At 35.5% G+C, this 20,336-nt stretch overlaps 1 protein-coding gene across 4 annotated transcripts in view; it reads right to left on the minus strand.

Moving 5' to 3' along the window:
• Window positions 1-20,336, minus strand: part of RPS6KA3 (ribosomal protein S6 kinase A3) — an 80,369-nt gene that overhangs the window by 31,482 nt on the left and 28,551 nt on the right. For 3 of the 4 annotated variants that reach the window (XM_013294814.3, XM_005231908.4, XM_027778941.2), the window contains 5 exons: window positions 12,232-12,348; window positions 9,850-9,931; window positions 5,962-6,042; window positions 4,867-4,946; window positions 2,364-2,470 (listed from right to left, as the gene is read on the minus strand). In XM_013294814.3, the coding sequence (XP_013150268.1) occupies window positions 2,364-2,470; window positions 4,867-4,946; window positions 5,962-6,042; window positions 9,850-9,931; window positions 12,232-12,348 (467 nt within the window). Of the gene's footprint in view, window positions 1-2,363; window positions 2,471-4,866; window positions 4,947-5,961; window positions 6,043-9,849; window positions 9,932-11,517; window positions 11,537-12,231; window positions 12,349-20,336 lie in introns of those variants that run through there. The other variant, XM_027778942.2, reaches the window with a different exon arrangement.

Here is a 20,336-nt window from a genome sequence, read left to right on the forward strand (position 1 = left end):
ATTAAAATCTTTTAACTGTTGTTTCAGACAATGTATTGATAACATTTAGGAATAAACAGAACAGCATACATAAAGATGAGCAGAATTGAACATGCATGTAAATGAATCATTAGGAGATGATACTTTGAAACCGCACAATTTATTCTCTTTTAATTCTTTCTTTGCAAAGATTGTAAAACATAACCAACACTTCAGAGCTTTATTTAACTATTTGGTTAAATTCAGCACAGTATGTAGTAACATTTATATTGAACTTTCAGTTTTGGCCATCTGCAGTGCGTGTCTATCACAACTGCTAAAAATAGAAATACAGTTCTGTTTCTATTAAACTGAGCAAAATATGTTAATACAATGTATGTTTGCATATATATGCAAAATGGGTATTCATTTTTAATTGCCATTTCAGAGTGTTGACCACTACAGATAACAGAAGTAATAAATATTCTCATAGTGTACCAAAGGACAGAACCCATAAGCCCTACACTTAGAGCAGGCCTTGTGCTTCCGCCTGTTTATTTCAATCACAAAGGCGGCCACAGTTCTCTGAGAAGCCAACTATCCTTAACCACCACTGAATATAATCACAATTCAACACATGTAAAATATTCAGGAACTGGACTCTGTAACACCACCTACACAGAGGACTTAGTTCCTCCAGATTCTCTTGTGGGCAGCTGCATTTCATCCTGGGGATGAGACATGACTCAGGCACACACTTCTTGTCCATTCTCCCTGCCCTTTCCTTTTCCTCCTTACAGTTTCCGTGGTGGGAAACAGCCCCACAGTACAGATACAGCCTGTGAGAGTTACTATGTCATCCATAAATTGCAAGTAATATGATTTGCTTTGATAGGTTTTTTTAATCAGATACACCCAAGGCTAAAACCAAAGGCGTTTCAATAGGTATTGACACATCCAATTTTTTTCTTTTTTAAAAACACTGTGTTTGAGGCAGTAGCTATTTAGTCTTCTGACAATTACTATTTCGTTCTTTTCCTCTTGGAAGTAAATGTTAGCAAAATAACTAAAGTTCTCTCACTTTGCTTTTTAAAGATCTTTTTCTACTGGGCAAGCTTATTTTTCCTCACTTCAGAATTACTTAACAGAACACTCCCAAAGTTTAAACATAATTAATTCCCTGTTCATTTGGAAGTGCAACCCCATGCCAAAAGTCTCCAAATTTTTGATTTGAGTATGAATCTTTCCCTTCCTGTCAGTCAGGGTTAAATATCTTAAAATTTGTGTCTTTTTTTCCAGGAGATGCATAAAAGAACAAGTTATCCTAATGGAATTTTCATGGAACAGCCAGGTTCTGTGATACTTGTTACTCCTTTTTGCTCTTTTCCACCAATCCTTTACATGAGATGGTTATCTCGCACAGACTTTTCAGGTTCCCTCTATAGCCATAACAGAGAAGTTGGGTCACCAAAGACATCAGGACTTTGGAGTTTATATTACAGATTTCCCAGCAACGAGGCAGCCTATGCTAACTAACTGACTGAGCACAACAGAGGAGATGCACACATCATATTGTCACTTAGATTCCCCTCCAGACAGAGGGTAACACTACAGCATACATTTGAGCTGAAAGGCTCAAATGTTCCACGTGATTGCACTGACATTTTCTTCTTCACATCTTCTAAAACTTAAAAAAACCAAACCCCAAAAGCTTCCTGGAGGAGAGACGTACACAGGAGACAGAATTCAGACATTTGAATGAAGCATGGATGGCCAATATATTGAGACACAACACCATACCGGAATTGTAGCTTCAAGCTTATTTTAAGTTTTCAGTGTAATTGTTACTGATTCAGCGATTGTCGATACTCTAAATGAAGCCTGTGACTTAATATTTCCATATTTTACTTAAAATTTTAAACTCTATTCTGCTCTTCCTGCAGTGCACTGTAAAAATCAGCATTGGAAAAAAATGTTTGCTGTTAGCCTTCCAAATGCAAAGACACAACATTCAGCTGTAACTTTGTATCACACATTTGTTCTAAGTTTATCTGTATACCAGAAATTCTACAATAATGACAAAAACAAAAGGTCATGGCCACCTCTTCTCCATCATACACCCTAAAATAACTGGAAAATGAAAGTTAGGAATATTTCAGTACATTCTTAAAGTGATATGGATTATAGTACTTGGCATATCACTCTGCAACTAGATGCTCAGATGTTCTAGCAGAAATTAAATCCAACCTTTTTAATTAAAATAGCCCACAAACTTCCCCCACCTCCCTCCCTGTTCAGTTTATATAGTAAATTACTGAAGTTTAAAAGCTGGATAGTGAAGTGCATGGATAGAAGTGCTACAGAAACCAAATAAATAAACTGCATCTGCTGTAGAGGAGTCTTACTTTTCTGGTTTTAGGTCCCGGTATATTATTCCAAGACTGTGCAGATGGTCTAAAGCAAGTGCTAATTCTGCCAGGTAGAATTTAACATCATCTTCTGTGAACATCACCTGAAAAAGCAAAACAATGTACTTTACATGCAAAATCTGTAAAGCTTATACCAGCACCAACTAAAGAATGGCTTAAACAGTGGTTTTGCAGAATGGTTCTTCATGATACTTGAATTCATTTATATATGAAACCCTAAAAATTAAAATTCCGTAGTTAAACAAAACCTAGGATTTTATAAGCAATACTATTTCACAGTACATACCTGAAAAATAACTTCTGAAGCCAATATTATTCTTTCTGCAAAACAGGTTATTTGCTTCTGATTGTTCAAGGGAACAGATACATTGTATTGGGACTGAGAAATTTTGGGAAACATTTAAACAATGTGACTACCTCTTCATTGGATGTGTCCATTTCACTTCCAGACAACAAATAGACTAAAGTAGTCCAAATGCCTGAATTTCATCTACAAAGTCAGAGACACAAGAAAAGTATATGCACCTTGGCTTGGAGAAGACTGCCTCAAAGTACTATGAGAAAGAAGTTACAGTGATGGTAAAAACCCCAAGATGCAGACTGAGATGTAAGTGCAGAAAAGGTAAATCAAGGAGTAAACTAAGGAAATAGGTTATGTAAGAGCACAGGTAAGATCTCAGGTAGTAATCCCACATTTTCTGTTAAGAAGATAAATTAATCCCTGCTTACACTGAATGAAATGAACGTGTTGTCCCAATTACATCAACAACTGTTGCGATCCACTGACAGAAAAGTTACAAATAATGTTTTCTGAGAATTTAGAAAAAGATACAAATAAAAAAAAGCCTACGTTATTTGATTCTACCTCTGTTACCACTTAGCCTTTTTTAAAAATCTTTAGATACAGCATATGGACCTGGAAAAAACAATGGCAATGGGGAGCACATGTAAACATTATTTTAAGCAAGAGTTAGGAATGAAGACTACACTGTATTTTCCCCTTAGTAAAGCGGGAAAGTGATATCAAAGCTTGTACGAAAGGTTGTTGCTTATGTTACTTCTAGAAAAGAGCCAATATTTAGTACAGGCACATTTAAGAAGGGAAATCCGTATAAGAAACATTTAAAAGCTCAAATAATGAAAGATCCCATGAGGATGATAATACACCCACTATGGATGGAGTTAATCTCTCCTGATCCTAAAACATCTGCGGTTTAGACATCTAGCTCGGAATTAATCACTTTTTCCTTTGTAGTCAATGGGGAAAAAGCAGGAACTTTTAGGCTGCAGTTCATCTGATCTATTGTAAAAATCACATGATTTGATAGGAGGATGACATTAATTGCATCCAGAATGTTCATTTCACTCCTTCAGTTATGAGCAATTTGCTTAGATTCAGGTACCTATAATGATTATTTCTTTCTAACCATATTAAACCTATAAAATTTGAGTGGCTCAAGATTAAGAAGTCATCAGCAGGAAAGCAACATACATTGTTTCTTAGGAATCAAGAAAGAAGTATGGATTTTAAGAAAATATCTCATTTTTAGAGTACTAATAACTTTCTATTTATCTGTGGCAAAACCAACTAAAATAAGCAACTTGAAACAGATGGCTTGACTGAATTAAATTTAATACTTTATGTGGTCAGCACAGAAATTAAGATCTATCTATATACAAAATGCATTGCATTCGACTCTCCTCTTAATAACCATACAGCTTTGTAGTGGTGACCCAACTGTCCCAGATACTGTGTAGCAAGGGAAAATGGAAGGCAGCTACAGTTACAAGCTCTGGCTACTAGATATACATGGGATATATTTATATCTCTATCCTACCATTTATTTGATGAAAGTTTTTGCACAAGTGATAGAAAAAAAATCTGATACATGAAATGTTAGCATTTATTTTAAGAGTTATAATCAAATTAATTTGAGGCAACCAAACTTTTCCAAGTCATTATTTCACATACCTGCACAGAAATACCACCAGTATGACAGAGGCAAAGTGTTCACGTTTGGAAAATTACTGAAGTAAGGGGAATACAATTCTTGCATTTTTAATATTTATAAATAATGTATTTTTGTGTTAAATGTTAATAACTACAACAATCACCACCTGACACTGAATTCTGTATATAAAAACCAGACAAAAAGAAGTTAATTTGAATACAACTACTATATAAAAGTCCACCTCTTTCTGAGACTCATCTTTAAACATGGTAGCAATAGGAGAAAAGCAGCACAGAGAGACCGCTTCTTTAAGCCTTTTTTTAAGAAACAAGTAAATTACCAACAGCATTTCACAAAGTGACTACTTTTTGCAAAAAAACCAACCAAGCAGAAGATCCAGCTGATGAAAAAAAAGATATTAGAAATTTTATTCAATGATAACTGAATTTAAAAATAAATTCTGCTAATACAGACAATTTATAGTGAGATTTTTATCAATAGACAATTTTCAAATTAGAAAAGTTTACCTCTTTGGATAAACGTGTAAACAAGTCTCCTCCCCTGAGAAAATCCAAAATAAGATATAGCTTCCCTTCTGTTTGAAAAGCTGAAAAGATCAATTAAAAAATTAAACATCATCTAATTTTACCCATGATCACAAGATTACCATACCCAAAAATGCACTCTTATTTTCATCATCAAAATTAATTCTTCATCTTTCTCCTTTGTGGAAAAACGTCTTTAAAGGAATTAAGTAACTGTTTCTCTACCATGGACCAGGTAACTCCCATGCCATGTGAAAGCAAAGCAAGTCACCAATGGAATTTCTAAAAAAATATATACTTATGTTAGTCAGCATTTCATTCCAGATTTTGGAAGTAAAAAGCCTAGATCTAAATGGGCAAAATGGTAACTAATGCACGTATTTCTACAACCTCTAGAAACTCACCTTAACGGGAGATCTAGTTTGCAAAAGAGTAACAAGTAAAATAGTGAAAAGCTACATTATTTAAGCCACACCAGAGAGTGATAGACATCTCAGGTTTGAGCTATAGGAAAAACTGGACACTAAAAGAAAACACAAACTGGGGGAAAAAAACAACCAGTGGAAACTATTCTCTATCTTTTTTTCAGGTTACTTTCTGCATGACATGCTAAGAGTATTGATTTCCTCCCCCCTCCACGTGAGTATTTTTTATGGCTGCCCTTAATATTAAAATTAAAAGGCATATTCCCACCAGTTTTGATGCATCTGGCACTAATGCCATTGCATGTATTTTCTATAGAGTAAATAAAGCAAGGCTACGAAATAATAAAAAGAGTGAAGGACATTTACGAAAAAGAAGAGGTTTTGGAAAAGAATGGCTAGACATAAATAGATAACTGCTCTCTGAAAACACAAAGGGCTACAGACTCTGAGTCCTATAGAGATTTAACACTGTACATGAAGGTAGCCATGTGCTTACTTTGCATGAGAATCACTACACAGCAAGTATTTGCACAACCAGGATTGAGATAAGACACTAATTTTCTACGATTCTCTGAACCACAAAGCAAACAGTAGGTACGATCTTGACAAGCACCATTTTTACAATATAAAAATTAAATTTTCTACAACTCACCATAATGTAACTTGACAATAAAAGGATGGTTAACTTCTACTAGGATATCACGTTCCATTTTTGTTCGAACCCGATCTCGAACTACAACAGGATATGAGCAAGATTAAAATAAAAGAATTTACATTATGAATCAGTATTACTCAATGTTTCATGATGTACTTCACATCGTGGCCTGTAGTAATACAATGGTCTGCAGGTCGCTATATATAGAAGAGATATGAGACAGAATTTATTTCACAGTACAGAGCTTTCTGATAAATCTCATTATGCATTTCAGTTTGCTTCTGTTTCTGCTGTTGGGAAAATCTGACACTGGGTAAATAAATATAACAAAAGCACATGAGAAAACATAATCACCCTTCAGTCTGCCCTATACTTAGTTAACCTTTTCAACAGTAAAGCAAAACTGTCACAGCTATGTATAGAAAATATAGCCATTTCCTCTATTGTTGAAGAGCAGGGAAAATTAAAGTCATAACAAAACAAACTAATAACAAATACAATTATACTATCATAAAGATGCTTATATTGGCTTAACCAATTCAAACAACTTGCATTAAGTATCTTCACAATTTCAAAGGAAATTTTTTGTTTTATTTCCCTTCTTTATTATTAACTTAGAATAAAAAGAACACCCATTCAACGTGGTGTGTACTTCAGATAACCTTTCTGATTTTAAAAAGGTCTACTGAGAGTAAACATGTGCATAGTGCAGTGAATCAGACAGCAGAGGCTGTTATTGCTCAAGCTGCCTGTGCTGTCCCCATCATGGTGGCTCAGAACCAGACAAATATCTGCTCCTATACCACCACAGATTAAACTAAATGAGCATCACGTGCAGATGCCCCACATATGGGGCTGGCAATCCATGAATACAGGCAGGACAGTCAGCTGAGCATGGCACCTGCTTCAGCTGTCCTAGGCAACTCCCCGGCCACTCCAGTCAGTGCCTCGTCCCCATCTGAAGCTCCAGATTAGCCAGGACACAGACAAAACTCAGAACTCTTACAGATGGGAGCTAGTGAAGTTTGCTACGTTGGTTTAACATGTTGCATTTCCCTTTCTTTCCCTTATTCTACATTTTGTTACTGCCTCCTTCCCATATGATACAGCTTCTTGAAGGAAGCAGCCCAGAGCAACGAAGTCCAGTCCAAAGTTTAAGATGCTGGCATTCCTAGTACAGTTAACAAACCAGAGTTCCCAGCCATTAAAACATAACAAGGCAGGAAAAAGAAAAAAAAAAAGTCAAGAAGCAAAAGGGTCTTTTAGAAGTTTCGCTACCTTTTTCCAGAAACAGGCACTTACAGTAATACAAGTACTTGTCAAAAAGTTACATAGATACATTTTTATCAAGTTTCCATCTCCCTACAGCAGGTTCCTAAAAATGGAAGCACATGAAATAAGTGCTCAACAAACACAGAGCAAACATCACATTCGAATTTTGACCCTTACATCTAAAGTAATTAAATTGTCATAAAACAGTTGTGTGATTTCACTGTTCCAAGTGTTTATCTGCATTACAAAATCAAAATGCAGAATGTTCTTTTTTTAGGTAGGTTCTGTGGAGAAAAAAAAAAATTCAAAAGACTTCAGTACCTATAGCTATGCAACAGTTATATGGATAACAAGCCTTGCTCCTGAAAAGCTAGAGAAAGTCTGGATTTACAAAATCTGAAGCAAAAGAAGTATAAGTAACTAAGCTTATTTCAGACATTAGTATTAGATTTCTAAGATAAATAATGGCTCACTTCTGTTAATTATAGTTTCTTTATGTGTACTGCTGGAAGCACTGATTTTTCTTAAAATGTTTGATGCCAGACTCTCCAGCGATGATTTGGCCGTTTCTCTCTCCCCATCATAAATGGGCACCGAAAGGTGATCCCTTCTATCAGAGTGTATTAATAAACTAGTCTCTGCACTAAACAAAGTTTATGCATATATTTTTGGATTTGCTCTAAACATTAAAAGGTTGATTGTTCATAGTTGCTGTGTGTTCTGGCTAATATAGTTGCATTCCTATGAAAATAGTCTCTCTAAATTTGATTTGTGAATCACACTGCCTTCGATTAAGAAGCGGTCTTTAAAGGGCATTTTTATCTTAAATTTTAGAACACAGAAATAACTTTGTGAAATATGTTTGAAAGAGCTAAGGAACCTTAGACAAATCAAGCAATACAGTGTATTATTTAAAATTACAACATTAGATTAGATAAATGTTGCAATTCTGGAAAAAAAGGATTACTTTCAGTTAATTTCATATTAAGTTTTCAACAGTAATCTTCATTTGCTTGCAACTCCACTCTTGAATCACATGTGATTCAAACATGAATCACAACCAAAAGACACTCAAAAATTCGAAGTGTTTAAAAGCGTGGCATCCTCCTGCTAGTGTCACCTTTCTGCTCAAGACTTTTGCACCCTTGAATTCTTAGCACCTTAAAGAGACTCCTGTTCCAACCAGAAGTGTCAAGCTTCCAGTTACTGTATTTATCAGTCTCTGCCATCTGTAGGCAAAACTAGATCCACAGCTTGGACTCTTAATTTTTACGCATAAGGTTAAATCACAATCAAAAGGTGTCAGAGAGAAGTCTTTAAATGTCTTAAAAAAGCAACTGCTGAATGACCTTTGACTCCAGTCCTGAGCTATGAACAGGCTGGAGAATGAAAGGCTATTGAGGATATCAAAATACCTTAAATGAGTGGAAATCAATTTCAGAAAAACAGGAAGTAAATAATGAGAATAACACGTGCCACAAAACACAGAGGAATCAAAATATAGGAAACTGTTAAAAAATACTTACACCCTCTCTAATAGTTTTAAGGGGAAGTGACATATAATGAGATTCATGAGATTAGATATTCAGCACTAGATCTTAAGCAGAAAGATGTCAAGTTCAATGTTTCAGCAGAAGTTCACAATTTAATGTAAATTTTTGTTCCCTCAGTCATTCTGTATTTCCGGATTAAGCTGTATGTTATCAACATTAATGAACGACAACATAGGTGAAGTACTACAAGTTGTTGGAACTATCCCAGAATTACCATTGCAATTTCAGTACAGTCACGAGTTATAAGAACTACAGACAGAAGTATTAAACAATGGCATAAAGCAATAAATACATGTTCTGGTTAAGGGATTAGTGTGAAAGATCACTTTCACAATGATGTGAAAAGATCACATTTTAGTCTACAGTAAAAATTACATTATTTCTTTTTTCTTGTCTAATTCTCCGGGACAGAATTGAGATTGTTTAGGTTTAAACTTATTTTGTTACTGAAACAATTCAAGACCAAAACTACCCAGGAAACAAAATAATTTACCTATTTGCTCAAGTAGAGTAGATTATTAACTTATAATTTTATCAAATATATTATACATCCAGAACAAGTGCCAAAAGTTTAGGGAAAATGTACTGTATACCTCTGTTTTAAAGACAGACTTAAACTCCTGTGCTTAAAACTTTTAGAATAAAACAGCTGATATAATGCACTTTTAAATATCACGACCTAAATATAAACTGAGCAAAAGGCATTAACTGTATCCTTGGTGATGCACAGCAAACGAAAAAAGGAAGGATATTAAGTTTCAAATAACAGCTCAGGAACAAGTCGGTGGCAGATGTAACACAACTACCCTATTAAACCCACCATCATCTAACAAACAGCATGGAAAGGTACCTACTTTCCCCCATCAATATCAGTGTAGTACTGTTGTTTACTTAATCTTTCTGGGTTTACAATACAAGGCAAGGTAGTGTATTCTGCTATTTGCTGTTTGCTAGAAGAAAGTTCTAAGACACAATCTGCAGAACGTGTGTGTAAAGATTAAAGTTGAGTATAATGTCCCCAGTTCCTCTTCCCTCCTCCTGCTCTCTCAACAGCGCTTACCTTTCAAGGTGGCCTTTTTCAATACCTTCATTGCATAAAGCTGTCTAGCATCTGATCCTGAGATTTTTTTGACAAGAAAGACCTGCATTGAAAATTAAAAAAGAATTCTTGAAAGAAAATAAAGGCAAGTCTGATCAATATGCTTGGCTATGATATTCAAGTAGTCAGTATTATTTCAATGAAACTCAGCTTGACAGTTTTAGATTCTGCAAAGCTGAACAAAATTTTCCTTCATTTTTTTTCCCTACTATTCCTTCATTTCATAATCTAAAAGGTTAATTCAAGGAAGTCTGCTAAATTAATTTTGGTTTAACTTAATTGACTACAGTGAACAGAAGAAAGGATGAATTTGCATTCTCTCAGAAGTTGAGACAAACTTGAAACATAAAATTCAGTTTTTTAAAATTTACCTCTAAATAGTTTTGTCTTATTCAAATTTGTAAGATGGCATAGCAAAAGTGCTAATAACATGTCAGATATAAAGATAAACATGTATGCAAAAGTTGATCTGGAAAACTGTATGAATCTATGCATAACAAAATAATAATAATAAAAACTCCTATAAAATTATAACAACCTCTTGTGTCCCAAAAACATACCTTTTCATGACATATTTCAGATTAGTTTTGCATGTACCAATAAAGAACAACCAGCCTCAGCTTATTTGTGTTTCATTTCCTTCTTTAGTGTAATGGGATTTCTTGAGTGGGATTGTTTTTTAAATATCCTTAATTCAAAGTGAATTCCAGCAAAGCCTAATTTTAGGTTCAGAACTGTGGAAGAAAAACACATTAAAAACTAATTTCATATTAAGTATTTACGCTTGGTTATATATTCTGATCATCTATCGATGATGCAAAGGGATCTTAACATAAATGAGAACTGGATACAAAACCAGACATAAATACGTTATATGAAATTAGTTTTAACATTCTCGTATACCACAACATGTCTCTACACTTTTTCATAAATAACCAGAAAACCTGTGGCAGGTGTGTTTTTCTTCCACAATTCTGAACCTAAAATTCTGAACCTTGAAAAGCATGCAGAATTAGTCTTTTTAAACTGAGTGGAAATTGGTGACATCTTCCCAAATTATTAGAAAAGATATTATGGGGTTTGTAATATCAATCCTTTTTGCATAAAGGCTAAAACAACTGAATTGTTCAGCACTTCGGCAACACTTTGAGTCAACTAGACAATCAATTACTTTTGCTTTTTCAAAACTTGCTCCCCGCCCCGTTATAGCATTGAATTTAGTAATATAAATGAAATACAAGGGATTGTTAAAATTATCATTTATTAACTTACATTTCCTTGCCCCTGAATGATTTACTTCTCCTGATCTGAAGATTTCCAAATAAAAACTTGGTTATAATTCTGGGTGAAATCATATAGCACAGGAAACCACCTTTGGCATCAGGTTTCTCGGTGAATTCTTACTAGTTTGAGTACAAAATTTTATAGTTTCTGAACATCTAAATTTCCAAGCTTAACTGGAACTTCTATTCCAGTAATATAACTAATATAATTTCCTACCACCAAGAGATAATTGGACCAGTTATTCTCATTTTCCCCCATACAGATGGCATTATATGCTAGAGCCTAACATCACATTCAGAATTGCAATTAAGGTGGAAAATTGATATAAAGGCTCTGTTGTCTTACATTGTGTATTCCATTCTGTCTCAGTGATCTGCCTTGTCACATCAAGTTAATCTTTTGCTTCCACGTTGGATCTGGACAACTAAAAGTATGAATCACGTACATCTAGTGAGATCTCAGTGTGGACAGTACTCACTAAATGCTAGAAACAGAGTCTTTTAACAGATCTTCAAATAAACACGAAGGTACGTTGTGCTTTAACCAAATTATGACAGCTAATGTCTAGTATGACCACAACTAGGGTATATATATCATGTTTACTTCAGTAGCCATTATTGCCTAAAATTGGCTCTTTGCAATTACAATCTGCTACAAAAATAAATTATGCCTATAGCTTCTGTGCTGGTGATGACCTATCATTAGCAAGTTAGCAACTAGGAATACTTACCAAAAAAACATTTCAGAGCCCACCCCCTCCAACACAGAAGAGTAGTTACAGAAAAACGATATTTCATTTTAAACAGTGAATATCCAATTATTTCATATCAAGCCAATTTTTCTATGGAACCTTGAGAACTACATATCACAGAAACCAGAAAAAAATTTACTGCTTTAAAAAGATCTGCCAAAGTTACAGTGGCTAGTTAGCACTAATTCAGAAAGTAGTTTTCACTTGCAGCATTGCCTTAATGCAAGATTGTGGCTGTTCTAAATATTTCACTCCTATTCAATGCTATATTCCTGAATAATTGGCTCTACAAGAGTTCAGTTACCAACCTTTCCAAAGGATCCTTGTCCTAGTACTTTCAGAAGTTCAAATTGCGAAGGGTCTGCTTTCTCATGGCCTTCCTTTACATGGTGAGTTATTGCAATTTCTTTTATATTTCCTTCTTCCTAACAGATGAACACAGTGGAATAAATTTACGTTAGTGGTGCATCTTCCTAAAATGTTTATGAATACACAGTATGTTGAAAAATATCAGTGCCACTGAATACAACCAACTACATGCTCCTACATGTAGATAAAAAACACTGAGCAATGCTATTTGCATAATTAAGACACAAAAAAGTAAATCATATCTGTTACAAAAGGCAGTATTAGTTCAGTAATGACATGGCTTAAACTGTAAGGGATGCATCAGAATCCAGACAAGAATGGAGTTGACAAAGCAAGTCAGCGATTCCCAAGCTTTTGTGCTTAGGCTGATACTGTTTGGTTCATCTCTGTTCCAGATTCATAACCCATGAATGGAAACCAATCTTCTTAAGAATGTAGTCCTCGTAAAGCACACCTAGAATGCATCAAAGGACCGTATCTCTTAGGAAAGCCCTCCTTTTTAACACTTGAATGAGGACCACTACGCTGCAGTGATGCTAGTGCTCACCTTTATAAGACAGTGTAAGACTCAAGACACTTCCTCGAAAAGCAGCACACCCTCTACCCCCACTTCAGCAGCAATAAACTCTCCACCTGCCACTGAGAAAATTCTGGTACGGAAAAGAATCTCATTGCCTCTCTTCTCAAGGAGAGTCTATTCTATAAAAGCTGCCAGTCTTCAGCATTTCCTTCTGTGAGAAACTTGTCACCAGAAAGCTCTAAAGGGCAGTGGATCTTCTAGTGTTTTTCTGGTCTGCACTTAATTCAGCATTTTCAGCACAGAATTCAAAAATTCCCTGAAAAGCACCGCTCCTTGTTACACAAGGAAAGAATTTCAGAACTTAACAGCAAGTGTTCAAAATTAAGTAAAAAAACCTGCATTCTTATAAATGTCATCCATAGAACTATCTAGGCATTACACAGAATCGTTAACTTATATAATGCAAATATACTAACTACAATATCAACTTTTTGTGCATTCTTTCTAACCCTTCTATGGGCTATAGTGAATAAAATAAATCTGAGAATACTTTTCCTCTATTTAATGAGGAAGTCTCAGATCTATTTCACAGAATTACAGACTGGTTGATGTTAGAAGGGACCTATGGAGGTCATCTGGTCCAACACCCCTGCTCAAGCACAGCAACCTAGAGCCAGTCTGTCCAGAACCATGTCCAGGTAGGTTCTGAGTATTTCAAAGGATGGTGACTCCACAACCTCCCATGGTAGCCCATGCTAGGGCTCAGTTACCCTCACAGTGAAAAAGTGTTTCCTGATGTTCAGAGGGACCCCCCTGTGTTTCAGTTCGTGCCCATTCCTCTGGTCCTGTCACTGGGCACCACTGAAAAGAGCCTGGCTCTGTCCTCTTTGCACTGTCCCTTCAGGCTGGTCAAACATGATTTCACCTTTGTGAAATCCATGCTGACTAACCCCAGTTACCTTTTTGTCCTTCACGTACATGGAAATGGTTTCCAGGAATCAGTTGTTCCATCACCTTCCCACAGATCAAGGTGTGGCTGACCATTCTGTAGTTCCCTGGCTTAGCCTTTTTGAAGACAGGGGTGACATTTGCTTTCCTTCAGTCCTGAGGCACTTCTCGTAATCACCATGATCACTGGAGTGATCTTGAAACGACATCTTCCAGGTCCCTCAGCACTCATGTGTGCACCCTGTTAGGGCCCAGGGACTTATGTACGCCCAGTTTGCTTAAGTACTCTCTAACCTGACCCCTTTCCACCAAGGGCATGTTTTCCTTGCTCCAGACCTTCCCTTTATTTATACGCACAAAAACGTGCACTAATTAGTTCTAGTAATGGGCAACTAGAGGCAGCATTCTAAAGACGTGTTTCTGAAGCATGAATTTATAGATTTTTCAAGTGTTCAGCAAGATTTATATGCATTAATTATTGCTGAAAGTATCCTTTTGTATTTGGTCACTGCAGTACTGTGCATTAGTAAGTGCACAGCATCTGTTCATACATATCAGCTTGCTCTAACATATGCTTTTCCCATATCAACATTTCTCTTTCGAAAGACCCTTTTTTTCAAAAGATTTTAACCAAAGTTGGAAAGAAACTGCACATAACAAATCCTGAGCATGTATGTGTGAGAGAGTGTGTACATATATTAAAAAAAAAAATCCAGTGTACACTTTGGAATAATGCACAGAACATCCTGACAACTTTTAAAATCAGAAAAAGAAGAAAAGATATTTTAATGTAAAGAACTTGGATTTGTATTGAGTGTTCTAAATCTAGGATGACCAATAAGGATAGGTGCCGATTTCTATTTTAAGACAGCCAAAATTTTGCACGCGTGTGTATGTATGCGTGCTCTGTACTACTCCTAATAAGCCTAAACTCCTTTTTCCTTTCAGGATAAAATGCTGCCGTCATTGACTCAAGGCTGAATCTTTAGAGAGTTTGAAAGAAATACCGATTCCTTCACTTGTTAAAGGAATTATTTGCTGGTGGACATCTGTATTTTCATCTTTTAAATTAGTATATAATCAGATGGATTACATACTACTTAAACCACCTACTGCAATGTTAGAGAATCCCAGGGGAGGACTAACACAGCAGAATAGCTTGCCAAGTACACATTACTTCAGATACTTTGATCCATTTTTGTTTCACTGTTTTACCTATTAGCTCCTTGGCAACCTTGGGAAAGTAAAAAAACGCGTGAAACAGAACTTCCTCAAATCTTTCTATTATCTACTCAGATTCAGGGACACAAAGTGATCAGGTGGATGCATTGCTTTAAAAACATCATAAAATGTAATAAAAACAAGAAATGGAAAATATATTAACTCATTCTCTATATACAAACAAAAATATTTTTGAATGCGATGCAATTATTATGCAACCAACTTTCCAGTGGTTATTTTGGGCAACCTCTAAAAAACCCTCCAAACTACCACTTCACATTCCTAATGCTAAAAGAATATTCCCAGTCTTCACAGTTTCTCAGGGTTCAGATATTCTTCAGTCCTTATAAGGCAGACTTAATACAACTCTGTTTTAAATTAAACAGAACTCAGATCATATCCTACTTTAGTAACTTGTCCATAACACATTTGGGAGCAAGATTTATTACGAATAGTTACCAACAGATTTTGCAAATGCAGTTAAAAATACAAAAGCTAGGCCTTTTATAGAAATACAAATTATATGCAGAAGTAATCAACCCTCACTGTACACACTATCCACCTGAACTAAAATACAAACCTTTCACACTGGAAAAAGAGATCGCTACTTCTCACCTAACTGTACTAATTACATTAATTGACAGATGTCATCTCACAGTATGCTGGAAGAAAAGTCAGCTGTTTAGCCTGGTACTGAATTTCTCTTAACCTCTGCCTCTGATCGTTCCCTAATATTTGGAAAAAAACATTTGTCCCATGTGATGAATTCAGATTAGATGAGATGTGTAGGGTGCTGAAAGACTCTGCTCCTCCTCTTTCTCCTGTTCCCTGACAACTTTCACACTACTGCAGCCCTTCACTCACCAGTGACCTGGCCATTGCAATGGTGATCTTCTTTCCAGTTATAACTACACCCCACTGCCTAAGTTTTATTTCTGTTACTTACAAGCTTGGATAGTTCCCTTTTCTCAAGCCTTATTACTGCAACAACGTCTAAATAAAAGTCCTGAGAAATAAATTGATTTTTTTAGCCACACAGCTCTCTTTTAAGGCCTTCCTCACAGCAGAAAGTAAAACTGTTATAGAAAGGCACATTTCAAAAAAGTTTTAAATACTGTGTTAGTCAACTTAAAGTGGTTGCTACTGGCTTCCGTTATCATGAAACTTAATATAGAATACAAGGAAACAAACAGACGGTAATGTTACTCTGAGTTCCCTTAACATTTCCTTAACAGTATAATAGTGTTAAATCAACACCGGCCTAGAAGGGAAGTAAGTGACAAACAAGTTTGGGTATGAATTTAAACTGCCACTATTTCAGAATAACTTCCTGTACTGATACAGTTTGCAAGTTAGAACTATTCTGGTCAGTAAGTATCTCAGCGTAAGTAAGCTCTTAGTAATGTACCTCACAATATATGTCTATGCATGTATGCATTCCTGTGCATAACAAACAACTGAATGGGCTATATTCCACAGACAAACCAAATCGGTGGTGGGAAGAGAGAGAGGTTCAGCATACTAAGGGTGACACATTTTTCTCTTTAGGAATCAGCTGCAAATTAGAATAGGAAACATGCTTGTCAGGAAAAAAGAAAAAGGATACACACCTTCTAGGCAAGCAGTTTCTAAAAACCGTTTAACCATTATTAGGCTATAAAAATAGCAGCCTAATCATGTTGCTGGAAAAATTCTGTATTTCAGGTACTTAAACTCTAAATACTTACTTTTGTTTTAGTAATTGAATTTATGTGAATTTGTTTTTATGTTCATTTTTTAATTCAAGACAAATTAATTCTGCTGTAACATTAAATATTTGTATTTGCTTCTGAGATCTTATTACAGGAAAAACTACTAGATAACGTACTAAAAGGAAGCTGGACTTCAAACTCTAAAGGAAGTAGAAGAGCCTTAGTAGGTAAATATTTCTCAGTAGTAACAAAAGAGCCCAGAAAAGTAAGAGAAAAACGTGAGTTTATCTACATACAGAATCTTCTGTCATTTATCCTTCAGATTTCTGAGTTTTCAGTAGGAGATCTGAAAATGGTTCTGTGTGTAAAGAAGTGGCCCACACAGAGCTGGATGGCGTAACACACTGCCTGCTTTACACAGACGAGCTTATCCATAGACCTTTTTCTGAGCAGCATGTTCTAGGGACAACTGAAAAGATGGTCTAGGGCTAGTAAAATGGGCACTGAACTGCTAGGAGAGCTGCCAGTCTCATTCACGATACCACTCCTACTGTTCCCACAGGTTTGTAATTTCCACTTCTTTTATTACTCCTAATAATTCCAATCTTTTTACAGATTGAATTTATTTTCTAATCATGAATACAGCAGCAAAAAGAGTACATAGCCCTTTTACCTCTAACTTCCAGTTCCTGAAGATAACATAACAGTGGTATGAAAGGAAAAACAAGTAAAAAGGGTGTGTGCAAGAATTCTGGAGTCTGAGCTTAAACCATCTGTGGACACTTTAAGCGAGGGTTGCCAGACACACACTTACAACAACTAAGTATTGTGAATGCCATATGAGATATATTCTTATGACACAACCTAAATATGATAAATATAGAAAATACAATAAACACTCATTATAATTTAAATAGCACCTCAAAACACAGAAGCATTCTTAGTCTACAAGTTTTATATAAAAAGGACAAAGAAAGAACAAACTAGAGATAAAAATTAAAAAATATAATGTTTAAGTGTATGCTCTGACACCAACAAAATAATCCACAAGTAAGAAGTCCTGAATCATTTAAATTGATGGCACAGGATCAGATTTGTGCTCTTACTTGTATCAGGAAGAGGGAGGCTATCCAGAATAAGGGACATTAGCACATCCAAAGACCATAGGGGTTCTGCTGCACCTAAAATTCTCAGTTTCAGGTTCGTGAATAAACACATAAGCAAAGTGTAAACATGCACAATGACAAGTGCTTGACAAAGACATTTTAACACTGGGACAGAAATGGGAAGTTCAGCAAGAAAGTTAATTCTCAAAGATGTCTAAGAATTAAACGTGGATTAACTTAAACAGAACATCAAAGAATAAGCTTATATGTCACATATGGAATGCTTGCTTAGGAGAAAAGGTATCCCTGGAAGACAGATTCCTCCTTTTATGAGTACTCAAAATTATATGAATGTAAGTAGAGATATTTTAAACACTTAACTCTTTATGATAGCATATTTTAGATCGGAGTTACTAAAAGAGCAATTAGTTCATCAGCCTCACAATAAGTGACAAAGATCTGAGTATACACACTTTAATATACTGAAAATATGTTAAAATTATAATACATATAAATTACCCTAAAGGGAAAAAGCAGCAGCTATCTAAAAAAAAATATTTAGACTAATAATACTAATGGAATGTTATATTTAAATTGTTCCTACACATAGGTGACATTTAATGGGTGCAAAGTCATGAAGTGACATAAAATTGAATAAGTAAAAAAAAACAACAGGGAAACATTTACTGCTTAAGACATCTAAAGCATTCAGGTCAAATAGAATGCGACTGAAAGTAAACTAGACTCATCCTGAACAGAAAGACTGACTGCATCACCTCTGCTGTCACCTTCAGTGAAATTAAACTGAAATAAGTGAAACACAGAAAGTTAACCAAACCCTAAATGTCCAAAGGTTAGATCTCTAACAAAGATATGCCTGCACAGAACTGGGGGTTGCAGGGGGCTGGAAAGGTTTTATTTTATTATAACAGTGTGGGTCTTTTAAAAATATATTCGTGATAACCATGCACAGAATAACAACTAGCAGTTTATTTTTTATAATATCAAGAGCAAAGATGAGTATGTGCAGTACATGCTATGAATACATAATAGATTAAGGCTTTTTGAAAGAACATTCCATTTATTTTTAACATGCTAAAACACTTCAAAAGGATTGGCATTACATTTTTGATTACTCTGATGCCTGTATTGTGGAAAATGGGTGTTCTTATTTGATGACAAAAAAGGCAATAACAGCACTTAAAGGCTAAACAAAAAAAATGGCTCCTTCACCATACCTGAATTTCACTAACAAATTCAGAAAAAGATTCCTGAGAAAATTCTCTTTATAAAAAAGTTCATATGTGGATTTAGAAAATCCCAGTTCTTATAGAGTGAGATATGTGATAAATAACCGTATCCTATCTTGAGCCCTTTGCATCAGGAAGGGGTATTAAAGATAACACACCGCATAGGTATTCCATTAATGAAAGGGATAGAAGTGACTAAAAACCAAGGTTGCATTTTCCCTTTCCCACAAAATGTATACCACCTAGATGTAGGTGAATATCTCCTCAGAAGTGCGGGGAATTTCAGCTGGTAGACAACTAAACACTGATCAAAGAACTTTCCCTCTGCACACTTCTTCTGTATAAAGGAAATGTATCGAGAAATACACCACCAAACCTGTAATATCTGAATAAAAGGCTTCCCAGTGAGAACATTTCCTAACAGAAATGGAAGTTACTAGGAAGTAACCGATGTACAGGAACAAGAATAAAACATTAACCTTCAGAGTAATTTTAAATAAAACCTCTGAATTTTACCTGAACAAAAAAATACCATAGTATGTTTGCTTTTGGAATCGAGAAGCAACTTGCCTCTCAGTAGGGCTTTAAGATAAACTTTTATTGGAAAAAGGCACAGATGACCAGTACAGACATGGCTGTACGTACTTCAGTTCATCAAAACCCAGTGGGTGGGAAATCTGGCATAAGCAACAAGTCCTTAAGACAGGTCCTGTATTCAAAAAAAGTTCTTCCTGTAGAGCAAACATTGTTGACATGCTGACCAAAACCTGTAAAAATGGGGTTAAGACTTTGACTTAAGGTAAACTTTAGATAAACAGAATAAGAAATTATAATCTGCATGAATAATTAAAACCTGTTTTAATATCTAAGCTAGGTTAAGTAACTACTGGAGAGATTAACTGAAATACTGATATTCCTGGTTCCAACAAGACCCAGGTTTCACCTTTATCTGTTAATTCTGTACTACTCTCAACAGAGTTAAAAAGGAACAAGCAGTATGTATAGTTACGTACAGACTTAGGACTTATTTTGCCCCTTCAATAAGAGTTCGCTCAGATTTTTCACCCTAAAGCAACCTTCCAGTTCCCAATCTTGTAGGGTCTTCTCTGAATCATTTTTTGGTTTTAACATTATTTTGGAAGCCCTTGCATCCTTGCTACAGAGCAACAACAGACTGATTTCATGCTGCATACAGAGCAATAGCCCCATACTACTCTCCTAGTCTGGACCTGAAGAGACTGCAGTTGCTAAGGCACCGACCACGATGCTGCTCAGCTGAGTGTTCAGTGGTATTGCCAGTCCTGTAGA

This window comes from Falco peregrinus, chromosome 4 (assembly GCF_023634155.1).
Source record: "Falco peregrinus isolate bFalPer1 chromosome 4, bFalPer1.pri, whole genome shotgun sequence".
In the NCBI taxonomy this organism is placed as follows: domain Eukaryota; kingdom Metazoa; phylum Chordata; class Aves; order Falconiformes; family Falconidae; genus Falco; species Falco peregrinus.